This window comes from Anguilla anguilla, chromosome 3 (assembly GCF_013347855.1).
Source record: "Anguilla anguilla isolate fAngAng1 chromosome 3, fAngAng1.pri, whole genome shotgun sequence".
Classification (NCBI taxonomy): Eukaryota; Metazoa; Chordata; class Actinopteri; order Anguilliformes; family Anguillidae; genus Anguilla; species Anguilla anguilla.
The window spans coordinates 68,424,474-68,446,840 of record NC_049203.1 but is presented as its reverse complement, the minus strand read 5'-3'; the positions used below and the strand labels follow the sequence as shown (position 1 = coordinate 68,446,840).

At 52.2% G+C, this 22,367-nt stretch overlaps 2 protein-coding genes across 5 annotated transcripts; one reads left to right on the top strand and one right to left on the bottom strand.

Annotated features, from left to right (window-relative positions):
* Positions 1-87: 87 nt before the first annotated feature.
* Positions 88-7,163, bottom strand: dbr1 (debranching RNA lariats 1). 3 transcript variants are annotated; one of them, XM_035411187.1, is made up of 9 exons: positions 6,971-7,163; positions 4,766-5,173; positions 4,512-4,636; positions 4,301-4,381; positions 3,829-3,914; positions 3,185-3,409; positions 2,564-2,641; positions 1,182-1,327; positions 88-905 (listed from the first exon to the last, which is right to left on the bottom strand). In XM_035411187.1, exons 2-9 carry the CDS (start codon positions 4,960-4,962, stop codon positions 119-121), a joined length of 1,725 nt encoding a protein of 574 aa, XP_035267078.1. In that variant the 5' UTR covers positions 4,963-5,173; positions 6,971-7,163; the 3' UTR covers positions 88-118. The 3 variants fall into 3 exon arrangements, with proteins under 3 accessions (XP_035267078.1, XP_035267079.1, XP_035267077.1); XM_035411188.1 differs by lacking the exon at positions 6,971-7,163 and adding an exon at positions 6,083-6,198; XM_035411186.1 differs by lacking the exon at positions 6,971-7,163 and adding an exon at positions 5,744-5,927.
* On the top strand, positions 6,212-22,284 carry armc8 (armadillo repeat containing 8). Of its 2 annotated transcripts, none has more exons than XM_035411185.1 (22): positions 6,212-6,505; positions 9,231-9,307; positions 9,953-10,024; positions 11,230-11,372; positions 13,031-13,128; positions 13,524-13,616; positions 13,915-13,995; positions 14,112-14,187; positions 14,523-14,613; positions 14,936-14,996; positions 15,218-15,418; positions 16,165-16,260; positions 16,363-16,445; positions 16,741-16,822; positions 17,322-17,408; positions 17,771-17,863; positions 19,729-19,878; positions 20,625-20,720; positions 20,974-21,069; positions 21,194-21,266; positions 21,561-21,654; positions 22,104-22,284. In XM_035411185.1, exons 1-22 carry the CDS (start codon positions 6,461-6,463, stop codon positions 22,135-22,137), a joined length of 2,022 nt encoding a protein of 673 aa, XP_035267076.1. In that variant the 5' UTR covers positions 6,212-6,460; the 3' UTR covers positions 22,138-22,284. The 2 variants fall into 2 exon arrangements, with proteins under 2 accessions (XP_035267076.1, XP_035267075.1); XM_035411184.1 differs by having other exon boundaries at positions 6,213-6,505; positions 21,194-21,287.
* Positions 22,285-22,367: the final 83 nt, after the last annotated feature.

The window sequence follows — 22,367 nt, the reverse complement described above, 5'->3', positions numbered from 1 at the left end:
CACACATCCCCCTGTCCCTCTACCCCTCTCTCTCTCCTCCCTCTACCCCCTCTATCCCCCTCTCCCTCTCCTCCCTCTAGCCCTCCCTCTCCTCCCTCCATCCTTCCCTCTCCTGCCTCTACCCCTCGCTCTCCTCCTCCTCGTCGTCCGGGGCGGTGTAGATGGTCTGGTTCCGGCGTTTGATCTTGGGGGTGTTGCCGGCGCTGCCGGGGGCTCCCGCCTCCCCGCTGGTGCGCTTGGGGATCCTCACCAGCAGGGGGCTCCCTTCCTCCGTTGGGCTGCAGTGGGACGGGGAGGCGGAGCCAGGAGTGGAGTGGGCGGGGGGAGGGAGGTCCAGGGGGAGGGACAGCCGGGGAGGGGGCAGGACCAGGCGGCTGGAGGCCAGGTCTCTGGAGGGGCTGTCTGCGTCCTGGGCGCCGCCCTGCCCCTCCGGGACCACGGCGTCGGGGCTCAGGCTGGGGGGGCCGGCCCCCTTCTTCTTCACCCCACCCCCTCCGTCCTCCTCCTCTTCCTCCCACTCGTCCTCGATGGTGATTTCGTCGGGGTTGTAGGAGCTGGACAGGCCCGAGGTGTCAGTGGGGTACTCGCTGGGCTCCTCCGCGCTGCCCGTGCTCTGGTTCTCCTCCTCCTCTTCCTCCTCCTCCTCCTCCTCGGAGGCGCCCTTGCCCCCTGCCTCTCCGGGGCCCGCGGCGCGCCCCGCCTTGGCGTAGACGTCTGTCAGGCCCAGGGTGGCGCACAGCTCCGTGGTCTGAGCGTTGGTGGCGTAGGCGGGGGCCACCTGGGGCTGGGGGCGGCTGGGGTCGTAGGCCGGCACCGTGACGCAGAAGTTTTCGGGGATATGGAGCTCCCCTCCCAGGTCCCCCACCACCTCCAACATGGCCGCTTCTGAGGCACTGTAGTCCCACCTAGGAATAACGTGGGAGCAGCAACAAAGTCAGGCAAGAGCAGCGCACACACTGCCACAGCCCACCACCCACTTGCAGATCTGACTCCAAGTCAGACGACCTGCTCATTTGGAATCTGATCAAATACAACCTCAGGACCATCATGGAAAAGAGTGACGTGTTCCCCAAAGTGTTTGTGCAAGTGTGAAACAGGGTCCTGCGAGCCTGTGTGTGTGTGTGTGTGTGTGTGTAAATGGTGAAAGCAGCGGGGGGGGGCGGGGTCAGTAACGCTCTCACTTGCTGTGCAGTCCGTTGTCCTGGGGGGGGTTCCAGGGTCCGGGTGAGGGTCTCTGCAGGCAGTCTGTGGCCTTCAGGATGGCCAGCCACTCCGGGTCATACTCCAGCTGCTCAGAGCAGCCAGGCCGGTCTGCCAGCTCCACCACCTGCAGCACAGAGAGAGAGAGAGCAGTCACACACACATACACGCAGACACACCTCCACCACCTGAGCACAGAGAGGGCAGTCACACACTCCATATACATATACACATATACACACACACACACCTCCATGATCTGCAGCAGAGAAAGAGAGCAGTCACACACTCCATACACACTCCATACACACACCTCCAATCTGCAGCAGAGAGCGCAGTCATACTCACACAATATACACATACAAACACACACACACACACAATACACCCACGCACGCACGCACACTCCAGACAGATACACACATGCGCACACACTCAAGACAGACAGACATACACTGCTGCCCCACTACACTGGGACCCCATTTATAGAAAATATAAGACCCTGTATTTTAACTCAGAAGATTTGCCACAAACAGCATCTGTGCTCACCCGTTTTGGCCGTCACCAAGGAAACAGAACTAAAGGTCACCTCGACTCTCTCAAGTTATCACCCATACCATGTAACTAGTAATTATGATTACTGGAGCTGCAAGATTTGGAGATTTGGGTTTTCACCACATAAAATAGGTCTTTGTTGGATAGCTGGTTGTCTAACATCCGTGTATTCCTCCTAATGACCTTTCAATAACCCAGTATGTGTTTTTCAGTCGTACAAACAAATTCATAAATAAATGATACCACTATTAGTAAGCATCTGAGATGGACAGATAAATGATCTCTGCAGTTCCTGTGGTGCGGCCGCTGAATGGAAAGGCCATTAAGGCAGGAACTGTCCTGTTCTCTTCCTTTCCTGGAAAGGCAGGCATTCGACTGGCAATTAGTTATGTAATTACAGGGCACCCTGCATGGCACTGCACTGAAATCAGACTAATTTAATATGTGCTGACTGCTGAGTCATCGCGAACCACGTCACAAACACTGAAGCATCACTTGCAATCAAACACACATTCAGCCTCAATTAAGCATTGATTCAGCCTGGATTCAGCCTCAAAACACTGAAGCATCACTTGTACCTGGATGTTGTGAATGGAGCTTCCAGACCAGTCTCAATAAAACATACTAGATGATAAACAGCAAAGCAATTGGACGCCTGGCTGTGACTAGACGGCCGGCTGCGATTGGACGACTGGCTGATTGGATGCCTGGCTGTTACTGGACGCCTGGCTGTGATCGGAAGCCTTGCTGTGTGTGGATGCCTGGCTGCGATTGGACGCCACAGACAGGACCCGCCTCCCCCACTCACCTGCAGGAAGTCCCGGTGTGGGAGGCACTTGTCCAGAGAGAGGAACTTGGTCGTGCGCGGAGCACAGTCGCCCTGGGCCTGCAATCAGACACACATTCAGCCTCAATTCAGCCTGGATTCAGCCTCAATTCAGTCTGGATTCAGCATCGATTCAGCATTGATTCAGCCTGGATTCAGCCTAAATTCAGTCTGGATTCAGCATCGATTCAGCATTGATTCAGCCTCAATTCAGTCTGGATTCAGCCTGGCTTCAGCCTCAATTCAGCCTGGATTCAGCCTCAATTCAGCATTGATTCAGCCTGGCTTCAGCCTCAATTCAGCCTGGATTCAGTCTGGATTCAGCATCGATTCAGCCTCATGCTGAGGCCTGTGCAGCTCCATCAGCCCCAATCTCTCCCCATAGCAACACTCAGCTCCAGAGTCCTCGGCACGAGCACTTCATGAGAGAATCAATCAGAGATCAGCAGTGCTGATATGAGTAAATGTGAGAGAACCAATCAGAGATCAGCAGCACTGATGTGAGAGAGCTGGATGATTCGATGTGGGTAATCTCAGCCTCAGGAGGCAGTCCCCGTCCCCGCCCCCGCCCACCCTGTACGGAGTGACAGCCCCGCAGCTCACCTGGTGCTGCACGAAGGCGGCGAACTTGACGTGCAGGTGGGCGGAGAACCAGTAGGCCGGCTGCAGGTGGGCCAGCAGCTCGGCCGCGGCGGGGCTGCCCAGCGTGTTGGTCTCCACTTCCTGCCGCAGGAACTTCTTCTTCCGCAGCAGCTGCTCGGTGCTGCCGTAGTTATAAATACCGCGTGGCCAGTCGTGCGACATGAAGATGTCCATGGGGTGCTGGATCTGAAAGCACGAACAGGAAGTGATGTCACTAAGGGCTTTAGTTATAGATACTGCGCGGCCAGTCGTAGGACATGAATATGTCCGTGGGGTGCTGGATCAGAAAGCACGAACAGGAAGTGATGTCACTAAGGGCTTTAGTTATAGATACTGTGCGGCCAGTCGTAGGACATGAAGATGTCCATGGGGTGCTGGATCTGAAAGCACGAACAGGAAGTGATGTCACTAAGGGCTTTAGTTATAGATACTGTGCGGCCAGTCGTAGGACATGAAGATGTCCATGGGGTGCTGGATCAGAAAGCACAAACAGGAAGTGATGTCACTAAGGGCCGTAGTCATAGATACCGCTGACGCTTCCCAATAATCTGCTGCAAGAAAAAATTAACCCGAGGTTCCATTCTGTCGCCCCTGCAGCCAATCACCTGCTTCAGCTTGAAGACGTCAATGTTCCTGATGTGGTAGACGCTTCGCAGTGTTTCCTGGCTGTACGGTGGGAACTCATAGTGTCCTGCAACACAACAAACACACCGTGAGCTCAACAGAACACTGCACTGCAGCTTCACTCTAGTGAGAAGAACACACACTCTGAGCTACAATTCAGTTATCACACTGAAACCCAATCAGGGAGCATGATACGGTCTTATAGTATGGAAGGTGTAATTTAACATGTACCAAAAATTACATTTATTTCAGTCCTGTCTGTATGCAAAACTATGATCATTCAATTTTTTTTTTTTTTTTTTTTTTAAAAGTACTTACATTTATTACAGTGACAGTACAGCATATTGTGCCCTAAGGAACCGAACCCAGCTCAAAAGCCCTGAAAAAAGTTCTGAAACTGACAGAAGCGCTTTTTTTTTTTGGATAAAAGTCCTCTTAGCCCTCAAGACTCACCTTTCCTGTAGTCATGCGATTTGAAGATTCCTGACAGGCCACCGATCCTGATCCCTTTGTAGCGCACCACTCCAGCATAACCTAATCGGAATCAGTGGCACAAACACTTAACCCCAGTCGCACAGGGGCACTCCAAGCTCTAAGTGCTTTCCCCAAAACATACAGGGGACCGCAGTACACTTCATGATAAACACTATCGTGCGACCCTTACCCAAGTAATAGATGTTGGGGGCCACCCAGCCCCCATAAGACAGCTCCTGCAGGTGGTTCGAGGCCTCGTGGTTGCCCCCAATGAAGATGGTCAAGACTGGAGCCTTCTTTTCACCAGAGTAGTACCTTTACAGAGAGTGGGAAGATTAATGCGAGAGCAAGGGGGCAGACACGCGAAGCACACTTCCAGACAACAAAGCACGAAAGAGAAAGCAAAAGCAACAGATAAATAAATGAATTAAATTAAATGCTGACTTGTAGAATGTCTGCATGCTCCTGTACTTGGGCGGCACCGCCATGCACTTCATGTCGCCCTCATTGCGCACAGCCTGGAAGTCTCCGCAGCACAGCAGCAGATCCACGGTCACGCCCTCCTTGCGCTCCAGGTAGCCAATCGTCTCGTAGATCTTGTCGAGCTCGCCGTGGCAGCAGCCCTCCACTGCGATCTTCATGGCCGCTCCGCGCGTTCGACCCCCCTCGCCCACCTGTTCGCTCTACGCTCTAGTCTCCTCCGCCGCGCGCAAGGTTGCAGTCCAGCGCTACGGTTCTCATTCGTTTACACTCAGCCTATGCTGCTTCAGTGTTGAGAGACGGACTGACGCTTAATTGCTCCGTGCAAGGAAGCGCTTGAGGACGGGAACGAGAGTACGAAATTATGTCTGTCTGTAGGGTAAAAAAGGAAAAAAAGTGAGTCCAATATATATTCAGAAATGTCAAAGGAAGATCACAAAGACGCATGTGAACTGACACCTGGAGTTTCAGGTGAGGTTAAAAAAAAAGCCTACTGGCCTTGTATATTGATGCTGGCAATACGCTTATAGCTACCAAATTAAAGTTTGCTTGCTCTGTTAAGGAAAACAGTTTTACTCTTAAAGAAAACACTCAACACTGCCAACTACATTTTTCTAGCTGGTTGATCTGAAGCAAAGGGGGTTAGAAAGCTTTAGACTACACCAGACTGCTTTGCTTCGTAACAGATGGCGTGACTTCTACTTTCAAAACTCAGTATTGTTTGCCAACATAGTACTGCAATTCCTGAAAACACACAATCTCGTTCAAATATGGGTTGCGCGTGCTAAGTTATCTGGCTAAAGCTAGCAAGACAAAAAGAGACATTTAGTACCAGTCATTAACGGTCAAAAGCAGCTAGCCAACTACAGCATTAGCTAACGTTATATATTTAGCCAAATACGACAATGTATATGGCTATTTAAAGCCATGAATAAGACATACCTTCTCTCGTAGAGGCTATCTGGACAGTACATTCTCTGTTTACAGAGGAACACTAAATATTCCAAATTCGCAATTACAGGTAAAACAAACACTATCGCTGCAGCCAGGCTGCAAGCACCACCGTCCTAGCTAGCTACCCTCCTTCCCACCGAAAATGGCTTGAACACACGCGCGTGCGCACATACAATTCCGTTAAAAGCGCAGAAGTAAAACGTCACGAAATTTTATCGTCGCACTTTCCCTTATAACAGTACTCAAACTTGTAGCCATTATTAAATTACGTTTATACTATTTATGCCATTAATATTACAGCTAAAAAAACATGGTGCAGCTACTTACTGATATATTTTTTTTCCCAATGTTAACCATTTTGAAAACCACTTTGTAGAATCAGTCAACTTGAAACGTGTGGATCGACGCGTTTTCTAAACAAAACTAATTCCTCTTAATCTACACCTTTACATTCGGCAGTTACGACGCACAGTAAACAGCACCAAAACGTTAATTAAAAATGGGGAAGTTTATTATGGTTTCGAGGGGCGTTTAACCCGTTTTGGTCCCTCTCGAATTACACCCGTACTCCCCGAAGTACATCGAAAAAGCGTGTTGCTGCCACCAGCAGTTGCTGCCGATTTTTTTTATTTCCGAGTTAGGGCTGGAAGGCCGAGTGTGTAGAAAGTGCGGCTCCGGTTGGGGCGCTCGTCAGGGGGAAGAGAGATGGCGTGTTTGTTGGAGGCCCCACTCCGCATCAGCGTGTTGTCTGTGAGTCTAACCCTAAATGTTTCTCTGTTAACTCGGTTTCATGCTCTTTGCGCCCAGGTAGTGTACTGGAACAAGGCTCATAATACATCTAGCTGGATAACTCGCGTGCATACGCTTTTCGTGAGCTTGGTGGAATGTCACTGGCAGGGTTAGCCCGGTCACCCGGACCGAGTTACCGGCAGCGGTTCCTATCATTTAGGTCGGAACGTGGCTGACTGTTACGGTTAAATGCTCTTTAGTGCTTATTTAGCAGGATAACTGCAGTGAGGTCGTAAACTGGTCATTTATCTAGGCACCCGTACTGTAACATTAACTAGCTAACAAATCCGGTTAGCTGAAATTAGAGGTTATATTTGAGTTATCGGGGTGAGTAAGTTAACAGAGCTAGTGCTACCTAACTGTTCAATAAACTTGACTGCTAGCAACATAGATATCACAAACAGTAATAAAAGCTAGTTCTATAACCTTAGCTTGCTATCAGGCTAACATCACTTGCAGGTTAACGGATGAAGTCTCGTGGATGCTTCACTGTGCTGTCAGATTCAGAGAATTGCCTGGGTAGCTGTGGCTCTTTACCTTTAGGTGGCTATAACTGAAATGTGCCCTTATGGGACATTTAGCGGTATCTTAAATGGACAACGATCTGATTAGCATTTTATAATATTTAGCAGCTAGCTTGTTACCTTGCTAAACTGGAAACGCCCCCTTTCAGCTAGGTCGCGGAGCTGCCTGAAATTGGGCCACACCATAGTGTAGGTCAGGGCGTTAGCTAGCTATTAACCTAATGTTGATTGCTTTATATATTTTTGTTAGGGGTTTCTTGGCTTTTTTCCTTTGAGTTATGTTTGTTGTCTGTGAAATGCTAGCTAGCTTAACAGTTGTAGGCAATTTAACTGATTATACCTTAATCAAGATCACACTTAACTAACGTTAGCTATTTTGCTAGCTAGTTGAGCTAATTAGCTCTACTGGCTGCCAAGTCTGCTGTCAAGCCATTTAACAGCTAAATGCTAGCTAATATAAACCAAGTCAGCGAGTTTGGCTTAATGTGATAGCTCATTTTCCCCATTGTCGTAGCCACCTGTTAGTATTAGATAATATTGCTAACAAAGTTAAACTAAGTACGCTTGCAATAATTATTTTTAATCAACTTGCATTCGCTTGCTTTCTAGTAAAACACACTAACGTGAGTCCATCCACCAAACTCTCGAAGCGATTATAGACGATACGGTTTAGTAGCCAATGCTGGCCAGATAACTAGCCAATGTCATATAAGAACTATTATTATTGTTATTATTGTTACATACGCTAGCCTCCAAAACCATTCAGTCAGGTAGTGCTCGCTATGTAACTGTAGCTAATGTTAGTTCTCTGACTTCGTGTGTGTGGTTCGCGGGGCATTTGGTGTGTTCTTGACACTAGGTCGACTATGGCAGTTGGCTGACTAGGTTGATTACCTTTAACGGTGTGGGAAAATCAGTTGGTTTGCAAGCCTTAGAGACATGTACAGTGTACAAATGAAACGCTAGTTAATTGCTTGTTTGAGGACGCGTAAATTTACCCGCTGTGCTACCAAGCTGTATTGGTGAACTAACTTTAGCTATGAACGGAATTGATTCCAATGTAATGTTTACTTTGTCGGACCCGTTTCAGAAAATGGATAGCTACCCAAATCACCTACTTTATTCCGAGCCAATGATTTTATGGACACGCACTGAGCTTGAAGAGCTTCATTCTCAGGAGATTTGCTGTCATCATAAATGTACCTCCTGAAGTCCAGTTATTGATCAACTAGCAGAGAAGAGGTTAAATCACCTTCCTTAGCCAAACTTTTACCTAACTTTGAAAGGTTAGCCTACTGAATAGTTAGCTTGATTATCTAGATCACTCACTAATGTCGCAATTAATGAAATGTGAGGTTGCGGAAGGCATTTTTCCTTACATGGCACGGGTTTTAATACTCAACTCAATAGCAACCAGCTATCTAGTTAGTTTGGACGCTTCGGCGCTTGCCGTGTTGCGTTGCCCGTTTTATCACTCCGGTTCCAGGAGTGGCAATCAGTTGATTTGTTTCGACCTATGGTTTCCACTAACCCCGTTTGGCTGCGATCCGAAAATCCATCGATGTGAATAAGATCATTTTTAACGACTGATTGTACTGGGAACACGTGACCCCGCCTCTGTCCTGCCCTGATTCTCGTTTTGAACATTTTCCCGTTAGCATTTGAAGTCGTAGCCGCTGATTAGAATGACAAAAAAGATTTCTGATTATTTTCTTGATTGCAGTCACGTAGACAGTGGTGCTACTGCTCATTTCTATAATTAACTTTCAGGGACATTAAAAATAAGTCAGCGAAATTCGCTATCCCATGACCGGTCACCCGGTTAATGGAGGAGTCTATCGGTCAGTATGGCATCTGTGTTTGCGTGAATGCCGAACTTTGATTTAGACGTTGGGCGGAGGAGACATTTGGAGAAGAAGAAGCATTGGTCTGTTGCTTAAAAAACAGGCACGCTCTGGGCTGGCTGTTAATAAACATACACAGGAGTTATCAAATGACAGACTTGGGACACTGCTTGTCCCACGGACTTGATTAATGCTGACACGAGGAAAATGCTGTATTGGGATCCACGATGTTTGTCCTGTGTGCGCAGCTCTACACATTAATATATGATGGTATGAGGCAGTGAGCGCCTCTCTTCTTGTGTCTGTGTCAAAATGCAGGAGGTCACCGCCACCAGTCGCCATTATGTTGACAGATTGTTCGACCCTGACCCGCAAAAAGTACTACAGGGAGTCATGTAAGTACCTGCCTGTGTTGCCGTGACTGTGGCGTGGGCGCCCTTTTGTGCGCGCTTGCCGTGAATGATGGAAGTGGGCTACAGCATGTGACTTTTGTATGCGTGATAAGAAGGCTGTGCCGTGGCTGCATTGTGTATGTCTCGTAGCGTTTTGTTCGTCACACTGTGGCTCTATTAAGTGCCCAAGAAAAGTTGCAGTCTTTTGTTTGTGCCTTTGTGTTACACGTGTGCCTGTGCGAACGTGTTTGTTTGCGGTGTCTGTGTGCCTACTATGTGGCGAGCATGCGCGGGTGGGGAGACAGTTCTCGGCGTCTTTCTCCCAGCAGTTTGTACACAGCTTTTTTCGTCTTTATTTTTAACCTGGGCCCCAGCTCTGGTTACGGTTCCACACGAGTATTACTTGACTGGTACAGCTGTAGTTTTCCACTGGGCTAAGTAGTCTCCTATAAAAAAATAAATAAGTCTTAATCTATGCTTGTAGTTGTAGATCGCAGATGCTTGTGGATTCATGTGTCCCTGCCTGTATTTGAGCTGTAGCGTCACTGTCCCAAGTCGTTGATTAATTATGGCCCTCGCGGGCACTGTGACGGTTGCCGGGCAGATGTTGAGCGGTGGATCTCCCATCATCTGTCCTCGTGTTTGCAGTGACATGAAGAATGCCGTAATTGGAAACAACAAACAGAAAGCCAACCTGATCGTGCTGGGAGCTGTGCCCAGGTATGTCCCTCTCCTCTCTCTCTCCCTCTCTCTCTGTCTCTCTCCTCCTCTGTCTCTCCCTCTCTCTCTCCCCCTCTCTTTCCCCTCTTGCCCTCTCTCTCTTACTCACTCTGCTGGTAGCTGTATTTACAGAGAGCCCTCAGTTTTAGCCGTTGTTGATATCTCTGTACGTGTGCTGCCTTGGTGAGCGCACTCACCTGTAATTAAAAGGCAGAATGGTGTTTATATTGACTGAGCGATCCAGCTGGCCGTGTGAAATGTCCTAGCAGGCCGGTTTCAGGTCACAGTCGGCCTTATTGCACGGCGCAGATAACCTGAGCACAGGAGGGCAGCGCTGGCTGTCTCCCTAGCGCCCCCGCGGGGCCTTCGGCGGTATCGCGGGAACAGGGCGACCGGGCGGGCCAGGGGACAACTGAAGTGCTGAGTGGAGAGTCGCAGCGAGGGCAGCCTATTGTTATGGCGCTGCCCGTGTACAATGCCCTCTCTCCCGCTGCAGCAGTCAGGGCTTTCTCTGTGTCTGTCTGTCTGTCTGTCTGTCTGCTGACCCCCCGGCTTGATCTCTGTGGGGTATTCACCCTGTGAGTAAACGCAGGCTGGGCCTGACTGTCATCTGCAGGTTTGACCAAGCGAGGCCCGTCCGGCATGTTAGCGGTCAGGCTGTTAGCGACACAGCCGGAGCTAGCCCTGGACTGGACTCCTGTGCTTAGTGTCCTGCCCAGGCACCCTTAGTCAGCGGTGCTATATCATTCTCTGTCAGGTCCTTTGAGATCCTGAGATGGGAGTGTGCCATGTAAATGTGTTTATTATCATTGCTTTTAGTATTTTTATAATTATTGTTCCATTTAAAATTGATTTTCAAAGATTTACTAACCCTTTCCAAGGAAGTTCATATTAATTTCAAGCTCTAGCAGTGGATAATGGGCTCTAATAATGATTGGCAAGTTAGAATATAGTTAGTTTTAAGAACGTGTCTATAGCGGTGTGTGTGTGTTCAGGCAGGAACCTTTCTATGGTGTTAGCTGTGTTCAGGTGCGTGTGTTGAGGTACGTGTGTTCAGGCAGCTGGTTTTCTACAGCGGCATGTATGTGTGTTCTGGCAGGAACCTCTCTGTGGTGGTGTTCAGGTGTGTTTGTTCAGGTACATGTGCTCAGGTGCGTGTATGCTCAGGTACATGTGCTCAGGTGCGTGTCTCCCCCTCCCCGCAGGCTCCTGTACCTGTTGCAGCAGTCCTCGTCCAGCGCGGAGCTGCGGACGGAGTGTGCGGTGGTGCTGGGCAGCTTGGCCATGGGCACGGAGAACAACATCAAGTCCCTGGTGGACTGCCACATCATCCCAGCCCTGCTGCAAGGTACGCTAACGGGCTGCTAAGCGCTCGGTGACGCATCGCGGTCGCCCTACGTCATCGCCGAAGTTCCGTCATCGCCAGCGTTCCATCGTCGCTCGTCTTTGACATTGAACTCCGTCGCTCGTGAGATGCACGAACGCGTAAACGATGATGGAACGCGTCGCCAAAGTGGGAGTCATTTGCGCTTTTGACACTAGGGATAATTGATTTACTGGAGGTGAGAACATTCTAGAATGTTGTCATGGCAACCGAGTTCCGCAGCCGCTTGAAGTCTCAGGGAAGGGCGCGATTGTGATCGCGGCGATGAGAAATCGTCCGTCGCCGTAGTGTAAACCAAAAGGCGCTTTGCGTGTGTCCGTCAATTGTGATGATCACCGGTGGCAACAATCATACATCGGTGAACTGCCCTATAAACCTCTGAAGAGCAGGTCTGTTTGGAATGTTTAAAAAAAAAAAAATTCTAGAACAAAGTCAGTGTTCTAGAACTCCGCTGCTTTCAGTTACCAGTAGTGACTGTGACATCAGCATTAGAACATTCTAATCACATCTTTGGGACCTCACACCTTAAAGGGTTAAACAGAGAGAAATTGGAGGGTGAGGGTGGGGGTGTGGCTAAAGGAGATGTTTAAATGCAGAGGTGATTAAAAAGGCCGGCTCAGATTCATGCACTGCTGAGCATCTCTTTGTGAGCACACTGCCGTGTGTATTCATGCAAATGAGGCTTGCCAAAATCATGTGTTCTGCGGCTAGATGGGCGTGGGTGTGTGTGTGTTTGAGAGAAACTCACACTTGTGACAGTTCTGCAGTTGGCCGGTCTGTCGGCACGTTCGGTCCAGGCAGAGCACAGATGCGAGTGCAGACTCGGGGGCCAAAGCGCTTATGACTCATTTTTGGAGTCCCTCAGGCTGGGGCCCTGGACACACTGGTCCTTCCAGACCGGAATTAACTACCCACCCCTGGTCTAAGAGCAGTGGAAAGTTAGGGAAAGCTGGAAATCCTGTAGTGTTATGGCCTGATAGGCCGTGCCAGGTGAAATGAGTTGCTGTGGGATATCTGTGACAGAAGGGTGCTGGGATTTGTAGTTGGCAGATAATGACAGTGCTGTGGTTTGTGATGAGGGGTGCTGGGATTTGTAGTTGGTGGAGGATGAGCATGCTGTGGTTTGTGATGTGGGGTGCTGGGATTTGTAGTTGGCGGAGGGTGAGAGTGCTGTGGTTTGTGATGAGGGGTGCTGGGATTTGTAGTTGGCGGAGGGTGAGAGTACTGTGGTTTGTGATGTGGGGTGCTGGGATTTGTAGTTGGCGGAGGGTGAGAGTGCTGTGGTTTGTGATGAGGGGTGCTGGGATTTGTAGTTGGCGAAGGGTGAGAGTGCTGTGGTTTGTGATGAGGGGTGCTGGGATTTGTAATTGGCGGAGGGTGAGAGTGCTGTGGTTTGTGATGAGGGGTGCTGGGATTTGTAGTTGGTGGAGGGTGAGTGCTGTGGTTTGTAATGAGGGGTGCTGGGATTTGTAGTTGGCGGAGGGTGAGAGTCCTGTGGTTTGTAATGAGGGGTGCTGGGATTTGTAGTTGGCGGAGGGTGAGAATGTTGTGGTTTGTGATAAGGGGTGCTGGGATTTGTAGTTGGCAGAGGATGAGAGTGCTGTGGTCTCCTGTGTCTCCAGGTCTGCTGTGCCCGGATCTGACCTTCATCGAGGCGTGTCTACGCTGTCTGAGGACAGTCTTCATCAGTCCTGTCACACCCGTGCAGCTGCTCTACACTGTGAGTCTCTCTCTCACACACTCACACACACACTCTCACCGTGCAGCTGCTCTACACTGTGAGCATCTCTCTCACACGCTCACACACACACATACACTCACACACACTCTCACCGTGCAGCTGCTCTACACTGTGAGCATCTCTCTAGTACCTTGATGAATTTGAGAGGATAATTCTTAAACATTTTTGAACAGATTTACTGTGTAGTTGTTTTTTGCAGGTGTATCTGTAGACATAATCTAGAGTGTTAGCATTATCTCTAGTCAGCAAGTGAGCTGCAATGTAAAGAATCCACTTTTACATTGGGGAGCGTAATGATGTGTTGGTGTGTGTAAGGATGTTTATCGTGGCTGTGCCCCCCCCCCCCCCCCCCACCCCACCCCCTCATTTCCCAGGACCCCACTGTGATCCCCCACCTCATGTCGCTGCTGAGTCGGTCTCAGAGAACGCAGGAGTACATCACACAAATCTTCTCCCACTGCTGCAAGGTGAGGAGCCCGTCCTGCCTCTCTCTCTCTTTCTCTCACACACGCATGCACACACACACACACACACACTGTCTGTCTCACGCTCACGCACACACACACACACGCATGCACACACACACACACATGCACACACACACACACACACACACAGTCTGTCTCACGCTCACGCAAGCACACACACACACGCACTCACACACACACACACTCTCTGTCTCAAGCACATACACACGCACACACACACACACACACACACACATGCGCGCACACACATTATTGACTTGCCCCTCTTGCCCCGCAGACCCCAGAGCACCAGACGGTCCTGTACAGCCACGCTGCCATCCAGAACATCGCTCCCCTCCTCATCTCTCCGTCTTACAAGGTACGCCCTCCCCCTTCCCCCGTACCCCCTCCCCATCCCCCTGTCCCCCCTCCCGGGGCATGTCCCCGCGCTCGCGCTCACCGCTGACCCCTGCTGACCCCATCTCTCCTCTGCAGGTACGGATGCAGGCACTCAAGTGCTTCTCGGTCTTAGCCTACGAGAACACTCAGGTCTCCATGACGTTGGTGAATGGTGAGTTTCTCTCTCTCTCTCTATCTGTCTCTCACTCTATGTTAAAGTGATATTTTAGTTCATGTTGATGCTGGTATTGTCTCACATTCTCATAGCTTCATAGCCGTGCCGACGCTGTGCTGACCCCTCCCATATTTCCTCCTCCCTCCTCACCGTGTGCAGTGACACTGCTGCCATGGCTTAAACATCATGCTGGAGTTAACCTGATGGTCATCCCTCTCTCTCTCTCTCCCTCCTTCTCTCCCTTTCCCTCTCCCGCTCCCCCTCCCTCCCTCTCCCTCTCTCCCGCTCCCTCTCTCCCGCTCTCCCTCCCTCTCCCTCTCTCCCTCTCTCAGTTCTCGTGGATGGGGAGCAGCTCTCTCAGGTTTTTGTCAGAATGATGCAAAGGGATCGACCCATTGAGATGCAGCTCACTGCAGCCAAATGGTGAGTGAGTGAGTGAGTGAGAGAGTGAGTGAGTGAGTGAGTGGGTGAGTGAGTGAGTGATTGGGTAAGTGAGTGTGTGAGAGAGTGAGTGAGTGTGAGAGAGTGAGTGAATGTGAGAGAGTGGGAGAGTGAGTGAGTGAGTGAGTGGGTGAGTGAGTGTGTGAGTGAGTGGGTGAGTGAGTGAGTGATTGGGTAAGTGAATCTTGGCCTTTTCTTTGTGCACTAACTGTATGTCGCTATGGATAAGAACTGCAAATGTAAAAAATCGTAAGTGTGTGTGTGTGTGCGCGTGTGTGTACTCATTCTCTTTCTCCCCCCCCAGCCTAACGTACATGTGTCGAGCAGGAGCCATAAGGACAGACGACAACTGCATCATTTTAAAGGTGCGTCTAGCCCCCCCCCCCCCCTTTTGGCTTTGACCTGTGTGTCTGGAGACTGGACTGTGCCGTACAGGAGGGTGCTAGCCCTGAATGTGTGTGTGTAACGCGTACCGCCTGCGCAGACGCTGCAGCTGTGTGTGTGTGAGTGTGTAACCCGTCCCGTCTTCGCAGACCCTGCAGCTGTGCGTGTGTGTGCGAGTGTGTAACCCGTCCCGTCTGCGCAGACGCTGCCCTGCCTGGTGCGCATGTGCAGTAAGGAGCGGCTGCTGGAGGAGCGGGTGGAGGGGGCGGAGACGCTGGCGTACCTGATGGAGCCCGACGTGGAGCTGCAGCGCATCGCCAGCGTCACAGACCACCTGGTCGCCATGCTGGCCGACTACTTCAAATACCCCAGCTCCGTCAGCGCCATCACCGACATCAAGAGGGTGAGGCTGGGGAGCGGCGTGGGGGGGGGGGGGGGGGGGGGGGGGGGGGGGTATTCACTCACTCTGTGAAGGCTGGCTCACTCTGTGAAGGTTGGCTCACTCTGTGAAGGCTGGCTCACTCTGTGAAGGTTAGCTCACTCTGTGAAGGCTGGCTCACTGTGTAGGTTCTCTGTGAAGGTTGGCTCACTCTGTGAAGGCTGGCTCACTCTGTGAAGGCTGGCTCACTCTGTGAAGGCTGGCTCACTCTGTGAAGGTTAGCTCACTCTGTGAAGGCTGGCTCACTGTGTAGGTTCTCTGTGAAGGTTGGCTCACTCTGTGAAGGCTGGCTCACTCTGTGAAGGTTGGCTCACTCTGTGAAGGCTGGCTCACTCTGTGAAGGTTAGCTCACTCTGTGAAGGCTAGCTCACTCTGTGAAGGCCTGCTCACTCTGTGAAGGTTGGCTCACTCTGTGAAGGCTGGCTCACTCTGTGAAGGTTAGCTCACTCTGTGAAGGCTAGCTCACTCTGTGAAGGTTAGCTCACTCTGTGAAGGTTGGCTCACTCTGTGAAGGTTAGCTCACTCTGTGAAGGTTGGCTCACTCTGTGAAGGTTGGCTCACTCTGTGAAGGTTAGCTCACTCTGTGAAGGTTGGCTCACTCTGTGAAGGTTGGCTCACTCTGTGAAGGTTAGCTCACTCTGTGAAGGTTGGCTCACTCTGTGAAGGCTGGCTCACTCTGTGAAGGCGCCTGACCGCCCCTCTCCCTGCAGCTGGACCATGATCTGAAGCACGCTCACGAGCTGCGCCAGGCCGCCTTCAAGCTCTACGCTTCCCTGGGGGCCAACGACGAGGACATCCGCAAGAAGGTGGGGCATCCTCACCCTCTCACCTTCACCCTTTCGCCCGCACCCTTTCACCCGCACTCTGTTCAGTCATTCATTCACTCGCCTCCTCCCCCTCCCTTCCAGATCACGGAGACGGAGAACATGATGGACAGGATCGTCAGCGGCCTGTCAGAGTCCAGCATCAAGGTGCGGTTAGCAGCCGTCAGGTACGCCGCTCGCCCTGCCCTCACCTGCCCTTACCTGCCCTTAGTTACCTGGAAGAAATGTTTAAATGCATTCAGGGCACTTGTATCTACACTGGCCTGATTTTTTTTTACGGTGTTTGATTTTGAGAAAATTGTTGCGTAAGTTGGAAGTGGCAGACAGCTGCCGTGCTAATTTTACCTCCACCTCCACACTTCCTTCTGCTTTTCATATCGCCTCTTCCTCCCTCTCCCTCCCTCTCTCTCCCTCTCTGCCTCCCTCTCTCACCCTCCCCCCCGTCCCTCTCTCCCTCTCCAGGTGTCTACACAGCCTCTCTCGCTCGGTGCAGCAGTTGAGGACGAGTTTCCACGACCACGCTGTCTGGAAGCCGCTCATGAAGGTGCGTGGTGCTAACACGTGCTAACATACAAGCTAATGTACGCGCTAACGTACGAGCTAACATACAAGCTAACGTATGAGCTAACATACAAGCTAATGTATGAGCTAACATACGAGCTAACATACAAGCTAATGTATGAGCTAACGTATGAGCTAACATACGCGCTAACATACAAGCTAATGTACGTGCTAAGGTACGAGCCGTCCCTCTAGCGTTCCCGCTGTATGGGAGCCTCATTGTCTCTCCTAGCAACGGGAGAGGGAGGTTTCGTCAGCCCTGATTTGGCGGGGCTACTGCTTGACCAGCGACTCATCAAGCATTGACGTCAAGCATTAGTTGCTCTCCAGACTCTGATCAAAACCCCACAGCAATGTAAAGACATACGGGAGCTTTCTCTGGTGTGGGAGTTTTCATGTCATTGAGAGCCAAACACTCCCGCTGTAGAGGTGTATGCGTTTGGGAGACGCCCCCTCATGCCCCCCCCCCCCCCCCTCTCTAGCTGTTACAGAACGCCCCTGATGAGGTGCTGGTCATGGCCTCTTCCACACTATGCAACCTGCTGCTGGAGTTCTCCCCCAGCAAAGAGGTGAGTGGAGCACAGCATTCTGGGTAAAAAAAGATGCCTCATTTTACAATATTTTTTTAAATTAAAAGTTCATTTAAACCGGTTATTTTGCTGGAGTGAAGTAAAACTGGGACTCTTTTTTTTGTATGTCCTGTGTCTGTGTGTATGTGTGTGCACTCGTGTGTGTGTGTGTGTGTGTGTGTGTGTGTGCGTGTGCGTTTGTGTGTGCGTGTGTGTATGTGTATGTGCATGCGTGTGTGTGTGTGTGTGTGTATGTGCACGCGTGTGTGTGCGTGTGTGTACGCTCTCGTGTGTGTGTGTGTGTGTGTGTGTGTGCACGCGTGTGTGTGTGCGTGTGCGTGTGCGCTCTCGTGTCTGCGCAGCCCATCCTGGAGTCGGGGGTGATCGAGCTGCTCTGCAGCCTGACGCAGAGCGACAGCCCAGCGCTGAGGGTCAACGGAATCTGGGCTCTCATGGTGAGACCGTCTGTCTTTGGCCTGATATTACCATGAGCAGCAAAGGTGCTTTGAGATTTAATGAACAGTGCCATATGAATACATTATTATTATGAAACAGTTCACCCAGTGCAGTTTCCCTGTGGTATTGTGGAGGCACACAGGCACTAGAGAAGCACATTCAGCTACCGTACTGCAATCAGGGGAAATATGGCCTGAGTGTTTTGTTTGTGGTTGTTTAAGTGCTAGCAGGCTGGCCTGGTCCTAGTGTTACTGAGGGGTTTGCAGAGTGGCTGGGTGGGTGTTAGCATGCTAGCAGGTCCTGGTGTTACTGAGGGGTTTGCAGAGGGGCTGGGTGGGTGTTAGCATGCTAGCAGGTCCTGGTGTTACTGAGGGGTTTGCAGAGTGGCTGGGTGGGTGTTAGCATGCTAGCAGGTCCTAGTGTTACTGAGAGCTACAGGAGAGGGGGTAGGTGGGTGTTAGCATGCTAGCAGGTCCTGGTGTTACTGAGGGCTACAGGAGAGGGGCTAGGTGGGTGTTAGCATGCTAGCAGGTCCTGGTGTTACTGAGGGCTACAGGAGAGCGGCTGGGTGGGTGTTAGCATGCTAGCAGGCCCTGGTGTTACTGAGGGCTACAGGAGAGGGGCTAGGTGGGTGTTAGCATGCTAGCAGGTCCTGGTGTTACTGAGGGCTACAGGAGAGCGGCTGGGTGGGTGTTAGCATGCTAGCAGGTCCTGGTGTTACTGAGAGCTACAGGAGAGGGGCTGGGAGGGTGTTAGCATGCTAGCAGGTCCTGGTGTTACTGAGGGCTACAGGAGAGGGGCTGGGTGGGTGTTAGCATGCTAGCAGGTCCTGGTGTTACTGAGAGCTACAGGAGAGGGGCTGGGAGGGTGTTAGCATGCTAGCAGGTCCTGGTGTTACTGAGAGCTACAGGAGAGGGGCTGGGTGGGTGTTAGCATGCTAGCAGGTCCTAGTGTTACTGAGAGCTACAGGAGAGGGGGTAGGTGGGTGTTAGCATGCTAGCAGGTCCTGGTGTTACTGAGGGCTACAGGAGAGGGGCTAGGTGGGTGTTAGCATGCTAGCAGGTCCTGGTGTTACTGAGGGCTACAGGAGAGCGGCTGGGTGGGTGTTAGCATGCTAGCAGGCCCTGGTGTTACTGAGGGCTACAGGAGAGGGGCTAGGTGGGTGTTAGCATGCTAGCAGGTCCTGGTGTTACTGAGGGCTACAGGAGAGCGGCTGGGTGGGTGTTAGCATGCTAGCAGGTCCTGGTGTTACTGAGAGCTACAGGAGAGGGGCTGGGAGGGTGTTAGCATGCTAGCAGGTCCTGGTGTTACTGAGGGCTACAGGAGAGGGGCTGGGTGGGTGTTAGCATGCTAGCAGGTCCTGGTGTTACTGAGAGCTACAGGAGAGGGGCTGGGAGGGTGTTAGCATGCTAGCAGGTCCTGGTGTTACTGAGAGCTACAGGAGAGGGGCTGGGTGGGTGTTAGCATGCTAGCAGGTCCTAGTGTTACTGAGAGCTACAGGAGAGGGGCTGGGTGGGTGTTAGCATGCTAGCAAGTCCTGGTGTTACTGAGAGCTACAGGAGAGGGGCTGGGTGGGTGTTAGCATGCTAGCAGGTCCTGGTGTTACTGAGGGCTACAGGAGAGGGGCTGGGTGGGTGTTAGCATGCTAGCAGGTCCTGGTGTTACTGAGGGCTACAGGAGAGGGGCTGGGTGGGTGTTAGCATGCTAGCAGGTCCTGGTGTTACTGAGGGCTACAGGAGAGGGGCTGGGTGGGTGTTAGCGTGCTAGCAGGCTGGCCTGGTCCAGTGTTGTCCGCGCGGCTCATTCGGTGGGTGCTGAGGGGGTTCTCAGGTTCTGGGTTCCCGGTTCCCGGTTCCCCCTGCAGAACATGGCGTTCCAGGCGGATCAGAAGGTGAAGGTGGAGATCGTACGGGCGCTGGGCACGGAGCAGCTCTTCCGCCTGCTGTCGGACCCCGACCCCAACGTGCTGATGAAGACCCTGGGGCTGCTGAGGAACCTGCTGTCCACACGCCCGGTCAGTCCGCACACGCCTTCCACACGCTGGGCAGTCACACACACGCCCGGTCAGTCCGCACACGCCTTCCACACGCCCGGTCAGTCCGCACACGCCTTCCACACGCCAAGCAGTCACACACACGCCCGGGCAGTCACACACACGCCTTCCACACGCTGGGCAGTCACACATACGCCCGGTCAGTCACACGCACGCATTCCACACGCTGGGCAGTCACACATACGCCCGGTCAGTCACACGCACGCATTCCACACGCCAAGCAGTCACACACACGCGTGTAAACCAGCACGCGTTCCACACGCCAAGCAGTCACACACACGCATTCCACACACTGGGCAGTCACACACACGCCTTCCACACGCCAAGCAGTCACACATACGCCTTCCACACGCCAACCAGTCACACACACGCCTTCCACACGCTGGGCAGTCACACATACGCCTTCCACACGCCAGGCAGTCACACACACGCCCGTTCAGTCACACACACGCGTGTAAAGGTCTGTGATTTATGAGTAAGATCCCTCTGTATCAGGGTCATGTTTACTGAAAGGTGTCTGTACTGTAATAATGTTGAACGGTCTGTCGTTACCGTAGTAACTCTGAAAGGTCTGTCATTACCGTAGTAACTCTGAAAGATCTGTCGTTACCGTAGTAACTCTGAAAGGTCTGTCGTTACCGTAGTAACACTGAAGGGTCTGTTGTTCCCGTAGTAACGCCTGTCCCTCCCCCTGTGCCCCCCCCCAGCACATAGACCAGATCATGAGCTCCCACGGCAAGCAGATCATGCAGGCCGTCACCCTTATCCTGGAGGGGGAGCACAGCATCGAGGTCAAGGAGCAGGTAGGCCCCCTGAACGCCGCTGTCCCTGGGGTGGGCTTCCTCTGAGAACTACACCGTGGGGGGAGGGGGGGGCTGAGAGGGAAAAGGGTGGGCCCCCGAAACGCTGCGACCCCTGGGGCGGGCTTCCTCTGATAACGGGGGGCTTTTAAACCCAGGGTGGGCCTTCTCTGAGAACGATGTGGCTCGGGAGGGTCCGGGTGGGCGGAGCCCTGACCGCGCGCACAGCCTAACGCCTCATTGGTCTGCCTTTCAGACGCTGTGCATCCTGGCCAACATCGCCGACGGCAACACGGCCAAGGAGCTCATCATGACCAACGACGACATGCTGCAGAAAATCAAATACTACATGGTACCCGCTCTCTCTTTAAAAAGCATGGAACATGCGTACCGTGTGCAGCTTCCGCTTGGCCCTTGTGTGGCGTCTCATTGGCCGTCTCTCCCTCTCCCTCTCCCTCTCTCCCTCTCTCTCTCAGGGACACTCGAATGTAAAGCTGCAGCTGGCCGCCACCTTCTGCGTCTCCAACCTCATCTGGAACGAGGAGGACGGTGAGGGCGTCGCCATGACAGGTGGCCACAAGGGGGGACGAGGGCATGGTGGGGGTGGGGGTGGGGGTGGGTGTGTGGTGGGGCGGGGTCTGCAGGGGGGGAAGCGTTGGGGGGTGGGGAGAGGGAGAGCTGAGGATATAGTGGCCAAATGTCAAACTGTTTTCAGTAACCCTCGTGTCCCGTAGACAACAGTTGCAAAAAATCATTCAAGATGGCTGTAGTTGCTCTTCTCTCCAGCAGAGGGTGCTAGCTTTTCCTTCCCTGGTAACTGGGGCTCTTGTCTTGCTGGCCCAGGGTCCCAGGAGCGGCAGGACAAGCTGAGGGAGATGGGCTTCGTGGACGTCCTGCACAAGCTCACCCAGGCCTCGGACCCGAACCTCTGCGACAGGTCCGTCCTCGTTCCCCCCCCCCCCCCCCCCCCCCCCGCAGCATCACACCGAGCGCTTGCTGCATGTTTTACTGATGCTGACTCAGATGTGGTGCACAGTGCTGGTAACTTCATTTAGACATATTAATTTCTAGGATGCAGTAAAATCAGGGACACTCAGATCTGGCCTTGGAGACCTGTAGTGCTGCAGGTTTTCTGTTCTAGCTGAGAGGTGACTAATCTGTGGCCAATTAGGGGCTTTAATCAGACTCACCTGGTATCCCAGGTTTAAATCAGTCCTGATTAGAGGGGAGGCATCAGACCCGGCAGCACCACTGCCCTCCTGGGCCAGATTTGAGTGTCCCTGCAGTAAATGAAGTCTGCGAGATGTGTTTCGGTTGTCTGAAGGATATTGGCTGGGTGCAGCACGATGATGATGCGTTTCCTGTTCCTGTGTTCCCGTCCCTCAGGGCGAAGACAGCGATGCAGCAGTACCTGGCATGACAGTGGGCGGGACAGGAAGTGAACAATCGCCGGGAGCTCAACTTCCGCGTTCCTTTATTTTTCCAGTTTTGTTTCCTTTTAGTTTTGTTGCACAAGACACCTTTTTGAGCCCCGGCTCAAACAACCCCCCCACCCCCCCCACTTCACTCCCCCCCCCCCCCACCTTGATACCTGGAGACTCTATTGGGGGAAGCGAGGGGAGGGGAGGGGAGGGGGGGGGGGGGGGGCAT